A 19,950-nucleotide genomic window follows, 5' to 3' on the forward strand; every position below is an offset into this window, starting at 1 on the left:
TGTGTGGGATTAGGAGCCATTAATCAATGTGAATTTATTTTGGAGACAGAGGCTTCTTTCAGATCCTAGTTTTGTGTTTTTGGAGGAAGTTGCTTCTTCAGAGTAACAAGTTCACTCATGTACTCTCCTCCATCCGTGCTCTTCCAGTGACCCCCGCTAACAGCTGGTAGTGTTTAAACTTCAAAGAGCAATGAAGATTTTCAACCACATATTTTCAATGTTTTGCTAATTTTCTATTTTAGCACGTGGCTGATATTAATGATGAAAGTCCCATGAGACTTTGTGGCAGCCTCTGTGGTTGAGCACTGAGCATCAGAGCTAACTGGGACCAGGGCAGTGGGATCAGAGAGACAGAGAGGCTAACAGACGAGCGAGAGAGAGAGAGCAGAGGTGGAGACGAGCAGTCTCTTACTGAAATTTGCTGTGCAAAAGGCAGTCAAGCCTGACGTGGCCTGTTTATAATAAACAAGAACAGACAACAAAAAGGGTCAGATGAGCTGATCAGCTGAGGCGAGCTGTACTCTCACATCACTGCTGTTACAGTATGAGCTGCATAGAAAAAGTCAGCATTATGTTCAGGGAAGGAGATATTAAGCAGCAAAAACAACAGAAGATAATAACTACTTTTGGGGGGAAAAAAAACAGCAATCTGCTGCATTTTCCCCCCAAATCCTCAATTAGATTGTTTTATATTTGTTTTATAGTTGATGCTGACTAAATGTAATGCAAGTGCTTTGGTACAGAGATGACCCCGACTGGAAAGATATCTACATTTTTGCTTTTACTGACAGAAATAATGAGCATGTTTGTAAAATATATTTTATCATTTATAATAAATACCTCTACAAAACCTGAAATGACTGTAAATAAACTGTGAGTAATGTGGAAAATCCTCATTTAAAGTCATTCTTGTACATAGTATCTGTGCTAGAGACAGGACGCACTATTGTATCCCTAATTGCTACAGACATTTGGTATCCACTTATGATAACAGAGCTTGAATTTATGTGTTCATATTATAATTGTGTGGTATTTATACAGAACATTTGTGCAGACTCTGTATTCCACACTGGTGCTATATAACCAACAACAAGTTATTCTGTTTCTCTAAATGTCTCCATGCAGGCTGTGTGTTTTCTGAGTTTGGATGTGGTACAAATATTCATATAAGCACTGAAGAATACAGACTGTATAAGAGGAGGTTGAGCAACCAAAGCAGATGTGGGTCCTGTTTAGATATTGTGGTCTCGTGTGGATCACTTAAGGAATGTTACTGCAGAGAATGCGGCTTCGAAGTGTTTCACGGCGAACAACGTATGTGGCATGTGGCGTCAGATCAAACATGAGAAAGAAGTATTTATTTTTCTCATTACAGTCAGAGAGCGAGAAGAGGGCTTCCTAAAATGTTTGCATGGACTCCTGATGAGGTAATTGATGGAAACACGGGATAAATGTTTGCTGCTGGAACGGAAGCGCAAGTACAAATAAATAAACACTCATCAATCAAGACAAAAGATTTTATTTGAAACCGTTTGCAGATCATTTGATACAACATATTACTCTAACACTTGTGGTACTAATATTTGTAACACTTTTCTCATCCATTTGACTTTCAAACACATTTGAAACAAACTCTGAAGTTTGTGTCCGATATGACAGATGCTGAGGTAAATTTTTGCCAGTGATGTCACAGCCAGCCTGTTCCCACTGGTGAGGGACTATACAAACATCATTGGGGGTGGAATCAGAAAAAAGCCCACCCCCACAATTTTTGTGCACCCCCTATTGGATTTCCAGGGCTGCTGTGATCATTGGTTGTCAATAAAACAACTGGGCGTTCCTATTAGCCAGAGCTAGCAGTCGGATGTTGCGCACACAGCCAGCAGCAGCTTCCTGCAGCATCTCTTCATCGGAGCCCATGATGTGGATGAGGGGCTGCGAAGGGACAAAGGACAGAGGTAACAACTGGCAGCAGGAACATGTTCCCAGACAATCATTGTTGTCTCACACATCTGTGGAAAAAGAGCCCAAATAGGTAGCTAGCTGACATGTTGCCATGTCAGCAGCAGTCACTGCACACTACCACCAGCTGCAAAGCCATGCAGTGGCGACAGTCTCAGGCTGCACTGGCATGTGTCCCTTGCGTGTGTGTGTGTATTCAGCGTGTGTGTGCCTCACTTTAGCCTTCCAAACCTTGCCTCAGCAAAGGGGTTACAGCTGCAAGCACACATGCTTCTGTAAGTTAGTTCAGATGAAAGTCATGCGGGGCAGGCTCAACATTAAAAACCTGAGCATGAACCACACCACTTGACAGCCTTTCCGCCGCTCCAAAGGTCAGATTATATCCGACTATTAGTGGCTTGTGTAATGGATCTCGTTAGATCTTATTGCAGAACAAGGTTTTGTGCACTCCAGAAATCTCTATCTTTGCAAGTTTATGTTTTGGTTATATAAAACTGAGCATATAAAAGAGTTTTGGATGTTCAAAGAGTTGCGTATTATGCAGAAATAAGCAAAAAGGAACACATTGGATATATGGAACACCACTGAGTGGCATGCGTTTTGGAGGGTGAGCTATTTTCCTATTTTATCTGCAGCAAAATCACTACATTATGTTTGTGGGCAGCTGTGGAGCGGAATCAAAGTGTAAGTAAATGTAAGCATAAATACTCTGGTGCAATGGATGAATCTAAATTTGTTCAATGTGTGCCTCTTGGTAAAATCACATTGGTGTGCCACTGAGGTTTCTCAAGCCACACTTGCAATTATTTCGGATCGTCTTGTTTACATCCATAATGAAGCAACAGCAACATTACATCCCTCAACTAAGCACTTAAGGACTCCCTGCTCCTAAACATGATGAAACTTTGATAAATACAGTAACTGCTGAGACGTCTGAGGCACTTTTAAGCCCCATACATCAAAGACTTGTTCTCCACTGAATGAAAAGGAATTGTGAAAAAGATTTCTTCAATAAAGATCATGCTGCAGCAGGCTCACAAGTGGTGTTTGAACACCACTGGGATTGTTTCCCTGGTTTCAATGCAGCAATGTCACATCCCTGTTGATCCTGAGCAACACAGAGGACAATGTCCACACTGTCAAAGGAAGTGATCCAACTAAGCCTCTTTAAAACTTACATGGGGACACTGGTCTGTTTTGGGCAGCAGAGTGATTCTTAAAGCTAGCCGACATGTCCTCAGCTTCTCTCCCCTTGTCTCCCTCTTATTCAAAACTCTCCCATCCTGTCCACTGGCTCCTCACATCAACATAGGAAGTGATGGGATTCCTTTGTCGGCTTCACACAAATGGAATCTCAACTTAAATAATCATTTTTCGGTGATATTTTCCACGTAGACTTTGCCTAATCTCCATGCAGCTGCTCAGTGCTTAGACCCAAGCACAGAAACAGAGAATATTTTCCTCTCCGGTTATCATTGTGTTCATAATACATGTCAGAGCAGGGCTGAGGTCGACCCTGACCCCTCTCTGTGTTACATGCAAACTTAAAACGACGCTCCACACATTTGTGTGATTAGCAAACAGCCAAAGAAGCAAAGAGAAGACATTCCCAGGATTTTCAGCGCAAAGATAAACAGTGAAAGGAAAACAGATGAACGATAAGGTGAGCCAGCTTGTGCGTATGAGCAAGACAGGGTTGTGAACCTACAATATGACTGCTGTTAAAAACTGACAAAATAATATCCTTCCTCCTTATTATAATCACATCATTTTGTGGAAAAAGGCACAGAGCAGTCCAAGATGTCTGCTCCTCTCAATACACCAGTGTCGAGGAGCACATGTCAAACATTTCCCTTTGGGTTTTATATGATTTTTAAATAGCATCCAAAACACCTCCAAGTAAACTCACATCTACAGGCTCCAGAAAACATGCAGCTCGCGAAACAAGCCTCTTTTGTGAAAAGAGAGGATGCCTGAGAAGTGCCAGAGGCAGAGTTTTTGCCAACCTCATAGCATGTTATTCAGACGTCGCCAAATAAGGTCTCCCGAAGCGCACAGCTAGGCTAAGATAAGCGTGTCTCTCTTTGCTGCCTTTTTTCCTAGCTTGCTCTTTCCCTCCCAGCTGGGATCTCTAGGAATATAATACTCCACTTGTTAGATATTCCCTGGCTGTGGTAACATGAACACTTGCTCCACGTTTGAAAGCTGAATCGTGAGTTTTTGAGGTTTTTGCACTTCAGAGAGCTCCAGTGAGTCTTGACCTCCAAGAAGGGAGCTGGGGAACACGCCCCCCCCCAGCAGAGGGGGTTAGGGGGAGGAGCAGGCGCAGTCTGGGAGGGCTGCACATATTGTTGCATGTGTACACACTCATGCTATCACACACTGAGGTGTCATGGTGTTAAGTGTGCTCTGTTGGACTGCGTCCACCTGCAGGAGTTCAGGTTTAAATTCCCCTGTGCCAGGTCTGACAGCCATTATGGCTCCATCAACCCCCGTCCACCCCAGCATTCCCATGTTTTAGACTCCTCCGTGGAGGCAAACAGCACAAACAGACAGCAGTGTTTAGCTGGGGTTGAGGGGAAGTTGGTGAGAGAAGTCAAGGTAAACAACATTCCCTGCTGCCTCCAGTGAGCCAGAAACTGTTAAGCTGCTTTTTCTGTGTCTCTAAAGAGGAAGAGGAAAAGGAGGGAGGGCAGCTTTCAAATCAATGACTTTAAGGGGAACGTTTCAGTCTGAACACTAAGCTTGTTCAACCTGAAGAACATCGCTTTGGCATTTCGGGTCAAGGCGTGAGGGAGAGAGGCTTAAGTCAAAGGCTCAAAAACATTGCACTCCATGGATCTCAAAAACATGGTAGTCATAACAGAGCAGGCAGCACACGGCGCCTGTATCATCTGCTCACCACACCCACAACCTGAAGTCATGTTACCCGCAAACCAACAGGAAGCTGTAGAAGTAAACCTGTGATGCTCTGCTTGCTTTTTATTCCTTGCCTCACATTTGGTGCAATTTTTGCCCCCCACAGCCTCACTGCGTGCTTTCACTCCTAAAGTCCGACCATGTATGAGAGAGGAAAAAAAGAAAAACAGAAAAGAATCATGCCAGGGCAGAAGTGTGCTCATGGCAACAAAAGTGCAAACCATTTTCTCATTTAGATTAGTAAAAGCCTAAAATACAGACCAGGACCTGGCAAAAGCTAAGATCTGGAAAGCCTTCAGTTGAAAATTACCAATAATTACCATCTGCATTTTGTAATTTTCATCAATTTACTTGACAAAGCTTTTCTTATGAAAGAGCCTCTTTAATAGAAATAGCTGGCTGAAGCTGTCTACAGGGATTTATGGCTTCAGCAAACAATCCCCAGTGCTATTGGAAGCAATGTAAAGCGCAGGGGGACGGCATGTTGATCTTGTACATGACACAAAATGAAGCACATCCGTATAACGCTGTGAGATATCAAGCGTGGATGTCAAATGAAACGGGGAGGGCCATTCATCTCGCAGGCTGAAATTCTCTTCTCCCTGGTATGTAGTTCCTGTGAGAGCGAGCACCTGAATCCCTTTTTCTTGAACGAGGTCTGATCTGAGAGGCCGGCAGATTCCAAGGAAAATATGTTGACAGAAAATGAAGGCAATAAAATAACAGAGTGTAAAAGAAGCTGGATGACAGCAGGTTGTGTCCAAAACAAATCAAAGTCTTTTATTTAAAGATATTTAATGCTTATAGTATTTACTTTTACTTTTAATGAATAATTTAATAGACTCTGGACCAACTTTGAAGGCTTTGGAAGGGGTAAAATATAAAGACTAAAACGGTTCACTAATGTGTTTTCCAGTGTCAAATACTTTCTTTTCAATGGTTGATTTCCCCTGTGAATCTTAAGGGACTGGACCATACACCATTAAGTGGGCTAGAGAGAAAAGTTACTTTCTAAACCCACTCTGGAGTAAGAGAGACCTTTGCTCATTCGAAATCATATACTACACGTGGGTGAACATGTTTTGAGAGCTTCTCTGCGGCACAGAAAACCTTTCTGAAATACGGTTGCAATAATACAAGAGGCGGTCCAGACTTTTACACAGGGCCGTAAATTAGACACCGTGCCTTGTATCAATCCTCGATACACCCTTTCCAATCCATTCAGAAGCATTGGAGATATTGTTTTAACACATTCTCTCTACCAGCTGCCTGTATATCATGAAGCACAGCATTATAGTTCACACTGAATCCAGAGATTGACACGCTCTCACACTGTAATGTTTCCTCCGGGCTCAGGCAGGTAAGTATCAGCCTCCCTCCCAGACTGGCTGAGACCGAGGCCAGACTGAACAATGAGGCTGCCTGTGTTGCATTTCCATGTCTGAGATTAAGAAGAAATGCAACGCTGGTGCCATTACGTGGCCTTTGGTAATTAAGCTCTTTAAAAGTCCAAAAATACATTATGGAGTAGTGTTGCAACTCTTAACTGGTACATTAATAAGGGCAAACACAGAGACAGATTAAAAAGGGTGGTATGTCTTGCATTTGCACACACACTCACGCCCATGCACACACATTCTCAGAGTAGAATTTCAAATATAGACGCACACTCACTGAGAGCAAAAAAGAGGGTTTGTCCAGTTTTTGTCGTGGCTCAAACTACAAAAACCATTCAGCTTAACGACTTTTGCAAATTGGACATAACTCTTTCGGAACACCCAATGTTCAGTCCAGCTACCAATTATGGCTAGTGTTGAACCACATACACTGTAACAGCAGATCAAGCTAAAGTACACCATTTAATGAACATGGGAAAAAAATATCTGGCTGCAATTGCATAACCACTTCATAATTTATATCGCAGTTGTTATTTAGGGGGAAAAAGGATTTAAACTCACGGATTTCTCATGTGAAAGTCTCTCTATGTGAAACATGAATAAATTTGAGAGTGAGATAGCAATGTTTTCCCAAGATGCTAAAATATGGGCACATGATCATCTGTGACAAGACATCAATTACAGTGTAATCTCAACATAAAATCTCTACATCACTGACAGAGACAAACATAAACAGTCTGGAGCTGAGCATGGAAACAGGCCGAGGGGCTCAATGTTAGACAAAACAATGCTTGTTTCTTTTTGGAAGAGCGCTACACAACTGCTATGATGAGGAAAGCTGGCGGATGTAGCTTTACAGAGTCAAAAAAAACTGGACCATAAAAAAACATTGTTCTCTTCTAGCCTTGAACAGTTCTGACCCCACTCTTTGGCCTGAACCATATCGCTGTTGCATTCTACGCTGATGTCCAGGAACAGCCCTTAGCAACAGTTACCCCCAGCTACAGCCCTTTGACTTGTGCTGTAATGGCATCTAGGGTCTACCGGAGAAATGGCACTGCGCACACACTGAGCTGTTTGCTTTTCTGAATTCCCATGACGGCTAGAAAGTGGAGTCATGTTTCCGCCGCTGAATAAAACCCACTTTGTTTCTGCTCCATCGGTCAAAGGCTCTGAAAATAGTCACAGCTTTTCAAAGTTTATTACTCAGTGTTTTTCACACATCGCTAAAACAAGGGTGGTGGGAGGCCAAAGCACATTTTCCTCAATGTAATTATGCCAGATTTAGTCTCAAAAGCACCAAATAAACCAGAAATATAACTACTTTGTAAATTATCTACAAAAAAGCCGAAGCAAGGAGTCAAAAATCCAGCTTCAACCGCGCTACAACTGACCTTGACCACTCCTTTCCCGTGCATGGTGATGCAATTGTTGGGGTCCTTGGACAACTGGTACAGCGCCATAGCTGTGGTCTGGTGGACTGCCTTGTCTTTTGACTTGAGGTAGCGCACCAGGGGGGCCACGGCCCCAGCATCACCGAAGGACACCCTATTGCTGCCCCACATGCAGCAGTGGCCAATGGCCTCAGCCAGGTGGCGACGGAGTCTGTCATCAGTCTGTGGAGAGGAGAACAGGATGCTATTGGTCCCCAGAGACCAGTCCATACAATGCAGTGAACAATAAGCTCTACTATAGCACTGCAAAGGACTCTGGGCTAAATCTAACAATGTTTGTCTCATTAGTGCTACATAAGTTGAACTGAGCAGGAAAAGAGCAACTAAAATCCACTGTAAAGACAGTTCCTTGAGTATTGACAGTGTCTGCATTGCTGTTGAATGGGGAAACCTTGTTGTTTGCCTCGAGCAGTGAGGTGTACTTACTGTGTTAGTCAACTTGGCCAGCAATGGGACGACCCCGTGATCAGTAAGGACTGCCAGATTCTCCTTGTCTTTGGCTATTTTGGCGATGACGGCACAAATGCTCGCCAGCACCTCGTTGTTTGTTGACTTCAGCAAATTAACAATCAGTTCCAATCCACCGACGAGGGAGCGCACCATTTCCCCTGCATCCTATGGTCAAAGAATCTGTTAATAGCCGGTGATATGTAAAAATGAATGAGGAGGATGATGAAGAGGGACATAGTGTAATGACTGGGGAAAGACGAGAGGCAGGCAGCAGCATTTGAGCGAGGCAGACAAAACAAAGGACACTAAATAAGTACAAATAAAGTATTTTCATCAGTCCAGGCAACAATCAAAGTCCCATCAGTGCAAACCAACCAGCAGAGCTATCTTTGTCTGTATAAAAGCAGTGCTTTCAAAAATAACAACACCCTCTCCTACAGTAGAACTGTGTTGTGGATCTGGGCAAACAACCAACAAGTTTGACATCTTTGTCAACCTCTGACACTCTCACCCTAAGTTGTCATAATGAAGACGACATAAAATTTAGAGCTTAGAAGTGACATTTAAAACCTTTGCCCCAGACTGACACGCGATGTAGACTCAAGGGTTCATGGTTTGAGTTCAAGGCACCAGCTGGTACCACAGGACTCTCAGCCACTTATGGGGCAATGCCTACCAAACCAACAGGCTGGTAGGCAGTGCTGAGAGAACCACAGCGGAAGAGCTGGCAGAGACACTGGCTTCAGTATGGCTTGGCACATCAGGCCACTGTTTAAAATCACAAGTCACTGTATCACCAGCTACGGAAGAATACATCAAGGTGGCCGCGTCTGTAATGTTCAGTGCTTTGAAAATAGAACAGAAATTTCCCAAAAAGCATACAATTATGGATGCAAATCACAAAGCACACTTAATCTGAGTACTTTTAACATCAGTCTACATGTCCAGAGCTGATGTATGGCACAGTGCTATGGAGAACAGCAATCATAGAATTTACAACGTGTACTGTATGGTTGTTTTCCATTCTATGAATTGCATTAAATTCCGCACTGACAAAAAGTAAGAGCTGATTTGCACTTCTAGTGTACAGCTAGGAGAGCGGGATGTACTGTTGTGTTCTCCTCTCTAACAGAGAGCTGAGATCAGGCCAGGGTGCTGTGTATGGGCCCTGTGATGCCGTGCCAGAGGATGAGCCATGTGTGCAGCGCAGGGTAGGGAGGGGGGTGCCGGGGCCAGGAGCTGACCCCCCGACACACAGGAAGCCCTTCCTCAGGAATACTGATGACGGCTGGCCGGGAGTCCCTGCGACAGAGGAAGCTCTCTCAAGCCACCAGCTGCGATAGACTGGCCAGAATCTCTTTCATGGCCTGGACGGGCCCCTAGATCTGAAACCACAACATTATGAGGCTGCACACGGAAAGGCCTTTCTCGCTATCCTTTCTCTCCCCTCCTCTTACTCAGGATGAAATGAAATAGAAAACACATTATCTGCTGTGCGTGATCTCAAGCTGAGGGGAGCAAGTCAGCCTTGGAATGACAGAAGTGTGCCCTGACCCCTGTTTGAGGGCAATCAGGATTCTATAACATATGTACATGGCTGCTGTGTAAAGGAAAAATAAATCAAGCATCTAAATGTGCCTCTGCATGCAAGCAAATTAATGATACACCCCATTACGTGCGACGGGGAGGGTTCTACTTCCTTGCCAGCAGAACAAAGGTAAATGAATGATTCACTACTAAGTCTTTACAGGTATGGTACTAAGTGAGTTTCAGTTGTGGACCTTGTGGCGGAAAGCACAGCGTCTGTCTGTGTCTATGGTGGGCCAGCAGTACTGTATGGAGCATCCAGCAGATGCATTTATACCATGGCTTTCTCATGAATCCACTATGGAACTGTTAACTCAAACCACATGGGGTTTTTATCTAAATAACAACTGCACCAAAGCAGCTGTATCAGGTTCCTCAACTCAGTGGGCAAAGAGCACTATTTAGCTCTTCTCATTGCCCTTGTCCCAGAAAAATCACCCAAAAAGCATGTTCATGAATTTCCCTCAAAATTGGCACGCTGACGTCCAGACAAACATTGTCAAACTTTGTTAGCACTCAATGTGAGTCCACAGTCCCCCTCTCCCTCCATATGGTTGCCATGCATCATTTTCGCTACACTTCTGGCCCAGAGAAATTCCAGCCTGCAAAAAAAAGAGCCTCACCCCCAAGACACCTGCATGGGCCCAATGTTTCTGTTTAAACTTAACCAGATTGTCCCACTGACAAGCTGTTTACCTTAATCACAGCAATAATCTAATAGAACAACATTACGTTTGTAGTTGGAAATGATGTACTGAGGGGATCAAAGACCTACTGATGTGTAACTAAAATTGGAGTTGACTGACAACACTGCTGTGCAACACTAAGCTAAAGGCCGGTGGCGATGGCATAAAGGAGCTCATAATGTTTTAAAGAGAACTGCAACATTTTTGCATTGCACCCGTCTAAAGCTGACTCATGATGGACAGCTTTTAAAACTATCAAATTCTCTTCCATCCCAAGCATTCTTCTTCCTTGTCAAAACCTGGCACCTATATTACCCACAATGCAACTCGACCGTCAAGTTTAGTCAGTGGTTCAGGTGTGTTCTGCTAATAGAGGCTAATATGGCTTTGAGCTGCTAACCTCAAGCAGATATAGCTGGTAAACCCACGCTGACTCAAGTGACATCACTTGAGGCAATTTAACTTCAAATTTGACTTCACACAGCTCCCTCTGGAGGCACAAGACTTTATACGTTATTTTACCTATTAACAGACTTTGATGTGTAAAATCAGTGATTTTCTTTAGCAAAAACACGTCATGTTTATGGACCTCCAAGCACTCAATTTTATTCTATGAACATTATATCTACAAGCATACAAGCAGTATTCATGCTCATGTTCTGGGTTCTTTTGTAAGACATTTGAGTGGTGTTTTCATCATGGTTCACAGAAATCATCTGGTACCCCATGCTCTATGTGTGGATTGTGTGCCTCTGTAACTAGTAGCATGTTGAGGGAAGATTTTCAGCTGGGAAATCAGAAGCCATGCCACAGGATATTACTCAGTCTTTCTCTCTGCCTGCTTCCAAATTCACCAATCCCAGTGTGCCAAGGAGGCTTCTCTGCTTCATATTAGCCCGAGGTTCATGTAAGCCTCCTCTGACACAGCTCTGCCCCTGCTAACTTCCCAGCAGCAGTAGGTTGGAGGGAGAGCTTAGGAGACAAGCATGGTGATATACGCAGGCTTCTGTTTTGTGAGTGGGATAACCCTTTATTCTGAAACGACACGAACTCTGCAGACATCTTTGATTTAGAGGTTATCTGTGTGCTTTTGGTGTGCTTCACTCGCATAGTCTCAAGACAGAGGCAGACAAACGTACTTCCCTGTACTGTACCTTTGCATTCTTAATGCACGGACACAGGGCCCATGCAGCACTGGACTGAACATCTGCACTGGAGTTTTTCAGTAAGGACCACACCAGGCGGACTCCATCAAGCTGGTCAATGATTCTGCAGGGAGTGAGAGAGAGACAGAAAAGTGAGTGAAAAAGGAGGATAGAGGTGAAGGGAAAATAGGAAGGAATGAATACGCAAGACTGAGAGTGATCAGATCAGATCTTTCATTAAGCATAATTTTCTGCTTGAAAGATTTAAGAGTGTAAGTGATCATGTCTGTTTCTCAGGGCTCTGGCTGTATCAGCTTGTCCAGCAGCAGGCTTAATGCAACTATAGCCAAGTCGGATGAAAGCATCGATCGATTTCAGCACTGGCTTTTCATCAAAACTTGCGTTCTGTCCTGCTCAGTTCCTCTCCAGGCCTGAAACCCATCCACTGTCTGCTCATTCAAATTACTCTCCACGGAAAAGCTTGGCGATAGTAGGGCCAGAGGTTAACTCACGTACATCTGTGTATAGTGCTGCGTACATGGATTTATAAATAGAAATCGAGACAAACTTACACTTTATGTTGGTGGCTTGTTTTTCAACCAGAGCCAAAAGAAGACCTCTTTCCAAATCAAACAGAGCCATAGACAGGTCACTCTATATTTCATAGGGTCTGAGTGAAGTTTACTTAGGCATGAGCTGTATTTCATGTCGTATACATGACTGCAGTCAAAACTGCAGTCAGGGTCTGGGAACCCAAAGAATTACGCCACAGTGCACTCGTTGTCTGGTATAAATAACATGTAACGTGTTCCCCATGTGTGCTTCCACCAACAAGGCCGACATTGAATGCTGTCATAATTACTTAAACACTCCCTAATCACAGTATCTCCGTGACTGGCAACGAGCGAACACTCATCAGGGACGTCCCCTGCGCCATCTGTCTTCCGTTTGCACATAAATCAGTCTAGAGGGATCATAACATCAGATTCCAGTCTGCAGGGCCTCTTAAATCCGGACCAAAAACAAAAGTGAAGCGTCATATCATCCGCCAAAGCAGCTCCGTCTTCCCATGAAGCAGGTATGAAACAGATTAGCAATGAAGTTGCAGCTGACAGTGATGGATTAGAGGAGGAGACCACAAACCCTGAAGGCATTAAACAACGTGTGTTCACTCTTGTAGCTACACAGGATTCATTGGAGGAAGTGCTATGTCATTAACCACACACTGCCTACTGGTTGAGAATGAAAACAAACATGAGTATTTCATGGAAAACTTGAAAGTGATCGTTGTTTGTTTTGGGCTTTCAGTAGTTATGGATGACCTGCATCAGAATGATGATGAGAGACTGATTGCACTGATCAACAGAAGGTGGTTTTTGAGAAAAAGTCTCTGTTGGTAATGTTAACTGACAAGAATGTTGTAGCTAACTGTGTGGTATCATGCATACATCATCATCTTATTTGTTAGCTAGCCAAACACCATCTAATCATGGGGAAACTGAAAAACAGCTCCAGCAGTGTTGGTTTGGCACAGGAAACAATCAAATGTGAGTTATGTTAATTACTCAGCAAACTACTGTACACATACATGTCTCAAAATAAGCTATCCCCACAAAACATACAAGAGCCGGCCATTGAAATAAGAACTCTGTGTTTACAGTGAAGTGTGAAGGCTGAAAAATGACAAAGTCTGGCCTAAATATACACACCGTGAGAAAACATGGAGAACATGATGAACCAACCCAAAACACTTCTGCTCTTGTGTGAAGTTTACCACAGTTAGTAGCTTTATTTTGACATGCTTCACTTTTTATTGAACCCATTGGTTTTTTCCTCCAAACAAATGTAATAGGCTGATAGCATTAACAGCTAAGTAACAATGCAAACTCAGTCATTAAGTTGTATTTTTTGTCCAGCGCTAATTAAGAAGGGTCTTACAGTCCATAACAGCCTAGTAAAAGCAATGAGGCACAGATGGAAGCTCCACAATGTTCTGCAGTGTTGAGGGTGAGGTTAAATGAACGCAGAACAAAGACTGCTCTGGACTGTGGTTCACTGTGTTTTCCCAGCCATGTAGTCTTGGACAGGGTTGGGCTTTAGGTATGTTCGTCTGACCAGCTCAAGTCCTGACAGTGACCACAAAGTTATAGTAAAGCTCTGGGAATTAAACCACAACCATATTTAACACAGCAGGTACAATAAACAAAGCTTTTAAAATCTGTCATTAAGCTGGGGATGAAAGAGAAAAGTACCTGCACAATTACTAATTAAAAGAACATAGATTTCTTTCAGCATCAGCCCATGACAGGTTAATGATACCGTGTTTGGATCCTGGGATTGGTGTCATTCCCTTGTCAAAACATATGACATCAATAGACAGCCAAGAGTATGTGTTTGGAGCTAATTCAGTAATGACAGTGAGTAAGACACGAATCACATTTTAAAAGACACCTGACATGGGGCTGCTTGCCTTGTGCAAACTGTACTCTAAACGTCAAAGACCATGTTAACTGGTTGGATGGGCAGGAAGAGAGGGAAACTTACGCCATGTTGTCCATATCTGTGGCACATGCGCCCACTGCCCTGGTTACATTCACAAGCAGCGCCTGGTTAAATGACACAAATAAAAAGTATTAATCAATATAGGAACATGGTTTAAAGATGAGGTGAACCTAAAGCAACATGACAAAATTCAACATGCCTGGTTTGTTCCAGTGAGCAGGTTAACTAGTGACTTGATTCCTCCACACTTGCGGATGGTGGCCTTGTTTGCAGGTATCTGGGCAAATTCTCCCAGGGCTCCCACCACATTTACGAGCACTTCTTCAGGCTGATCCATCAGCAGACCAACCAGGGTCTCCAGGGCTTTGTACTCCTGAAACCTTTCAAGGGTGAAGAGGAAGAGGGGCAGGCATCATATTAACTATTCCCTGCACACTGTTTTTGTTATGTTTATTACATCACCTGACCCAATTGAATGAATAAGAAAGAAGATGAAGAGTCTACAGCCATGCTTGTAGCTCTGACAGGCTGTGCTTTGAGCTAAATGCTAAAATCAGCATGCTAATATGCTCACAATGACAATGCTAGCATGCTGATGTTTAGCAGGTATAACAGTTATGATGTTCGCCAACTTCTTTTAGCATGTTACAGAGGCTGTACTAAGGCATAGCAGTGCAAAGCACAGCTGTCACACTCATTAGGTTTGCAGGTGTTCAGTGAAAGCTTTGACTGCACTGCTGTGAGGCCAGATGAAAAGTCAGGGGATCATCAAAGTCATCGTGATGATAATTATGATTCGTCCACTGGGGACCATGGATGTCTGTAAAAACATTTATGGCAATCCATGCAATGGTTGCTGAGATATTTCAGTCTGAACCAAACTGGCTGACAGACAGACTGACAACATTGCCTTCCCTTGAGCCACACCACTGGTGTGGTGAAAAATGCAATTAATTGTCTAAGTGACAGATAGCAAACAGCCACATGGGCACAGGTCTCTTACTGTAACCCAGCAGTTCAGGCAGTTTTCCCACGGCTGCTCACAGTTGTCCCTTGTACGTACTTTGCATAACCAAAGTTTTGCTGTGGCTTGGAAACTCTCCCTCCCTCTTTTGCTGTGATTTTGCCTTGTTTGCCAATGCTATAGAGTGGTAAACTATAGTAAACATTTAAAAGGGATATAACGTGGTTGCAAAAAACCTCAACAAACCTCTGATGTACCGTTAAGTTCTACGACTGTTTTTATTCACAGTTACGGTTGCTGGCATCACAGTCCTAAGCTATTGTAGATGGCCAAGGTCATTTGGTTTTGGTCAGGGTCCACCGACACAGCCTATTCTTGCAAGTGAAAACACTGCTAATGAACAGAGGCGCTGCCAAAGTGAAGTTCAGTGAAATTCACCATAAAGAAAAACAATGGTTTTCCCATGCCATCGCTGAAGTGTCATCTGCAATTGACTACAGTAGAATTATCTTATAATCACAGACATAACTTTTGATAAATGAACAGTAAGTCATGCCTATTTTTGTTAAGCCAATCCCAGCTGAAGTAATTACGTGATGGTAAGAGTAACATTACACAAGGCTGCCTGAAGCGGCTTCTACTGCAAACACTGGGCTCCACACAACGGGAAGCTTATTAAAGCCTGTCAGAAGACACAGCAACCACAGTGCAGCTCCTGTGCAGCAAAATTTTATGATTGATTTCCTGTCTTTTACTTTTCTCATCCTTCTACACTAATCACACACTCAACTAAGGGCAGAAAGCTTAAATGCCGCCTTTCATACGATCTGGCATTGTTGGAAGGTCCAAGTGAAAGTAAAACATTTCAGGGACCCAGAGATGCTTAGCAATGACCATGGAGAGAGAGAGAGAGAGAGAGAGAGAGAGAGAGAGAGAGAGAGAGAGTTGCTTGCTCAAACTGAAATCTGACAGACAGACTGATCTATTCCATTTGACAGGAAACGGCAGAGCAGTGAATAACTTGGGTGAGCACAGAACTTTTGTGAGGTATGGAGAAGTATCATTTGGAGGAGCAATTATGGTGTGCTCATCACAGGCCTGGAACAGAGGTAAGATGGAGGGGTAGTAAGTCATTGGAAGCGAACCCCACAATCTTGACCCCAAACATTACTGCGCTGAGACTTGGCAGTCGTGACTTTCCATTGCAAAGTTATTCCCTCACTCTTTTGTTAAAGCTTTTTACAGCATTTTTGTGTGTCCATAACACCTCGGTATATTGGCTCAGCAGGCTACATATCAATGCAAACATAAATCTGCACAAAATAATGTTTCCAAACTAGACTGTATTTAAGACTAAGGTATTTTCCTTGTACATAAGGCTTGGCTCAAATATAGCCCTCTCTGTAATATTGGAAGTCCTATGAAAAAACATAAGCTTATGCGGTCTTTAAACAAACACGCTTACGTTATGAATGTAATTATTTTTCGGGGCATCAATCATCTCATTTTGATGTATCATTAAGAAGGAAAATGGTTTACACGTGCAGCCACTTGTCTTGAGTGGAGATCCCCCCGACCTCTATACTGTCCAGACCACGCAAATCATCAGTCACATGAAAGCAAAAATCCTGTTGTTTGCAGTGGGCCACCGGGTCTGTTTCATTTGACCATGTACTTAATGAAAGAAAAGTGAAAAGAATCCACACTCCGCCTCTCATTATTGCTGTAGCAAAATATATTCCAAAGTGATTTTCATTTCAGTACACCACTCAGCTGGTGATTGATTCTGAAATGAGCACATGCCCCTAAAACCCAGTCACCATTAGCAGCCTTTCCTTTTTGACAGTAATGGCTCGGTCACTTCATTCCAAGCATTTGCCTGACCCAGACATTTTAAGTGATTCAAATAAGCCTGAGAGAGTATGAAAAAACAGATCCACTTACACATTCAAGTGCGCATTAAAAACATTTGCTGTGCATCATGCTGGTTTCCTCCTGAAGAGGTAGCCAAATTTCACCTTCATTCACACCCAGCGGCCCACATCGTCCAAAAAAACAAAATGAAACATAACACGCACAGGAAAGAAACCCTGAAATGAGAGCTCTATTCATATTATGGCCTTTTGGTAATCTCACTAAGATACCTTTGTGACATGTTAAATTTAGAGTGAGGGCAACCAAAGTGTTTTTTAGTGTTTGTAAATGAAGTGTCACTAAATGTGGTTTACATGTGATTAATGGCATCATTATAATTATTTCTATTATTGTTATTATCAGTAGTAATATAAGTGTTTTACATAGCAACAGTGTGACAAGTCATTACAAATGGCAGAGAGCCTGTACTGGCAGAGAGTGTATTATGCTGCCACATTACTCATGGCCAGTACAGTTAACTTCCCATCATGCCAAGCTGCAGTCAAAAGGGTTCCCAATCTGCTCCAATTTTCTTGTTTTTTTAAGACAGTTTTTATTAAAAGCTAGATTTTAAACCATGAAAATAGAACCGCCTCTCTATGGAGTAATAGCCATGCCTCTATCTTCAATTATGTAATGATGATAATCACTTAAATAAATGCAAATAAATTACATTCCCCTAAGTGACTTCCTTTCCCAATATGGGTTAAATAGACGGCGATCTGTCCATCTTGCTTCAAAAGAATGTTATTGTCATGCTCCTGCTCCTGTAAAGGAATCCTCACTTAACTCAATGTGGCAGCAGACACTCAGTTCCAGTTGGGAGGACTTAACTTAGACTTTAAATGCAGGATATCATTCTGTCAGTTATGATATATGAAGTGAACAACGATCCTCATGAGTACTACTGCTCCTTTTTTTGTTATTTTTAGAATTGCACTGCAATTTGAACTATATGGCCTTTCTGAGTCAGAGGAAAAAGCATTTTCACATAACCTCATCTCAGTGAACCGCCTTAAAATTCAAGAATACTCCTTATCAGAAAAAATGATTAAAAGACAATGTGTTATCAGTTTATGGCTAAACTTGAGAGAATGGCATTTGAATTGGCTAATATGTTACCAGGCTATTAAATTTCTGCATGTGGGTTACATATTATGTCCCCGACCTTGTACTGAATAAGAAAATAAATACAGCTAAATCATTCTTTCACGAGCCTACTAGTGTAAATGTATGGGGCTGTCAGGGCACGGTCTCTGGTCATTATTTATTTTAGAGGGAAAATTACAGACTTAAAAATCATCTGACACTAAAGAACAAGTCAAAAAACCAATGCTGAAATGTCACTGTTGATAGGATCCAGGCTAAAAGACAAATAAACTTCTGCCTTACATGGCAAATGATTAAAGGCTCTGTCAGCCTGCATCTTCTGACATTAGAAAATCACCATCTGAAGGGTGATTCTTTCAGTATGCCTACGCTTGCTTCAAGACTAACAGGCCTTGAGTAACACATCACTGAAGTCTATAAAATCAGCACATTTACTTGAGCCTTTGTTAACAGTGGAAAAGACTGAAGTCTAGCAGCAAACACTCACATAAAAGATCAGAGCTAGTAGAATCTGTGCAAAAAACTTTTTAGGCAAATAATCACTTCAACCAGGAACAGTGGTAAAGGAAAGATATGACAACAGCATGTGAGTGGAAAAAGTGACACCGCTAGTCATGACTGAATAAGAGCCCCATAAAAGAAACATATGTGATGATGGCATGACGACCATAATGCACGCAAGTCAGTTGAATCCCTTGCTGATATTCTATATTCACAAACGGTAAGACTGCTGTTAACCACATCATCTTAGCAAACATATTTTCCATAAGTTAAGGGCACATGTGGGTGAATTTCCTAATTGTTTTTACACGGAGGTTCATTACAATGCTGTTCCTGTGTATAATGAGTGATTTATCAAAGTCATAATGTGTGACCACTAATTACAAACATGTAGTCATACATCCCAAAAGATATGGCTGCACTGCGTTTCTGTATCTCTGGTATGTTAAGTTTGTGCGTGTTAATGAGAGGTAATAATGTGAGACCCTGAGTCCCGGCATACTTAGCCACATTCTCCATACTGATGGAACACTTCCAGATGGCCCCGGTGGCAGCGGCCAGGAGCTGTTTGTTGTCCGCCTTGCTCAGCAGTGAAACCAGCGGCTGCAGACCTTTGTACTTACGAACCAGGTCACGAGTTTGTTTGTCCTCTGCACACTGCAAAGCAAAAGAGAGGGTCAAGATCTACATGAATGCCTCTGCAGGCTGGGTTGAATTAGGAGACAAAGAAGTCTCAGGAAACCTTTTTGTCCTTTTTTACAGCTCTGTTCATGTGTTTCATAGACTATGCGTACCACAAAGGCAAAAGTGTGGAAAACAGGTACCTTGAAGATTGCACTGGCACAATGCATTTGTAGCTCGTCATTGTCACTGCTTAGGTTTTTGACCAAATCCTTGATCATGCCCTCAGACTGAATGGCGATCCTGTAGCTTTCCTGCAGTGACAGCAATTAGCAGACCACATGAACAACATGAGTTGTTGAATCTAACTTTTTTATTTCTTCTATAGTTTTTGTCTGTATTGTAATGTGTGCCACATTAAATACAATATACAGTATGTGACCACCACACCTCTGAGGCACACTCCTGCAGGGTGCCCACCACAGGAATAAGCATGTTCTCATGTGGAGACTTGAGCAGGCATCCCAGCAGAGGGATGCCCCCGGCCTTTCGGATGGCCTCCTTGTTCTTGGTACTCTTGCTGCAGCTCCACAGTGCCAGAGCCCCACAGCGAGCCACCTCTACATCCTTCTCCTGGTTTGCAGTCAGGTTGGCTAAATTAGGCACACAGTCCAGCAGCTTTACCTGAACAGAGACACAAGGCCAGACTTAGATGTGGATAAAGAAAAACATGAAATT

General features: G+C 42.8%; 1 protein-coding gene across 1 annotated transcript in view; it reads right to left on the reverse strand.

Annotated features, from left to right (window-relative positions):
* Positions 1-1,547: 1,547 nt before the first annotated feature.
* The window catches only part of odad2 (outer dynein arm docking complex subunit 2), a 36,269-nt gene continuing 17,866 nt past the window's right edge, over positions 1,548-19,950 (reverse strand). The window contains exons 12-20 of the mRNA XM_070985496.1: positions 19,663-19,896; positions 19,416-19,526; positions 19,094-19,248; positions 14,302-14,482; positions 14,145-14,206; positions 11,610-11,724; positions 8,159-8,347; positions 7,673-7,894; positions 1,548-1,935 (exon numbers count right to left, since the gene is read on the reverse strand). Of these exons, the coding sequence (XP_070841597.1) occupies positions 1,819-1,935; positions 7,673-7,894; positions 8,159-8,347; positions 11,610-11,724; positions 14,145-14,206; positions 14,302-14,482; positions 19,094-19,248; positions 19,416-19,526; positions 19,663-19,896 (1,386 nt within the window). The 3' untranslated portion in view covers positions 1,548-1,818. The remainder of the gene's footprint in view (positions 1,936-7,672; positions 7,895-8,158; positions 8,348-11,609; positions 11,725-14,144; positions 14,207-14,301; positions 14,483-19,093; positions 19,249-19,415; positions 19,527-19,662; positions 19,897-19,950) is intronic.

This window comes from Chaetodon trifascialis, chromosome 18, assembly GCF_039877785.1.
Source record: "Chaetodon trifascialis isolate fChaTrf1 chromosome 18, fChaTrf1.hap1, whole genome shotgun sequence".
NCBI lineage: Eukaryota > Metazoa > Chordata > Actinopteri > Chaetodontiformes > Chaetodontidae > Chaetodon > Chaetodon trifascialis.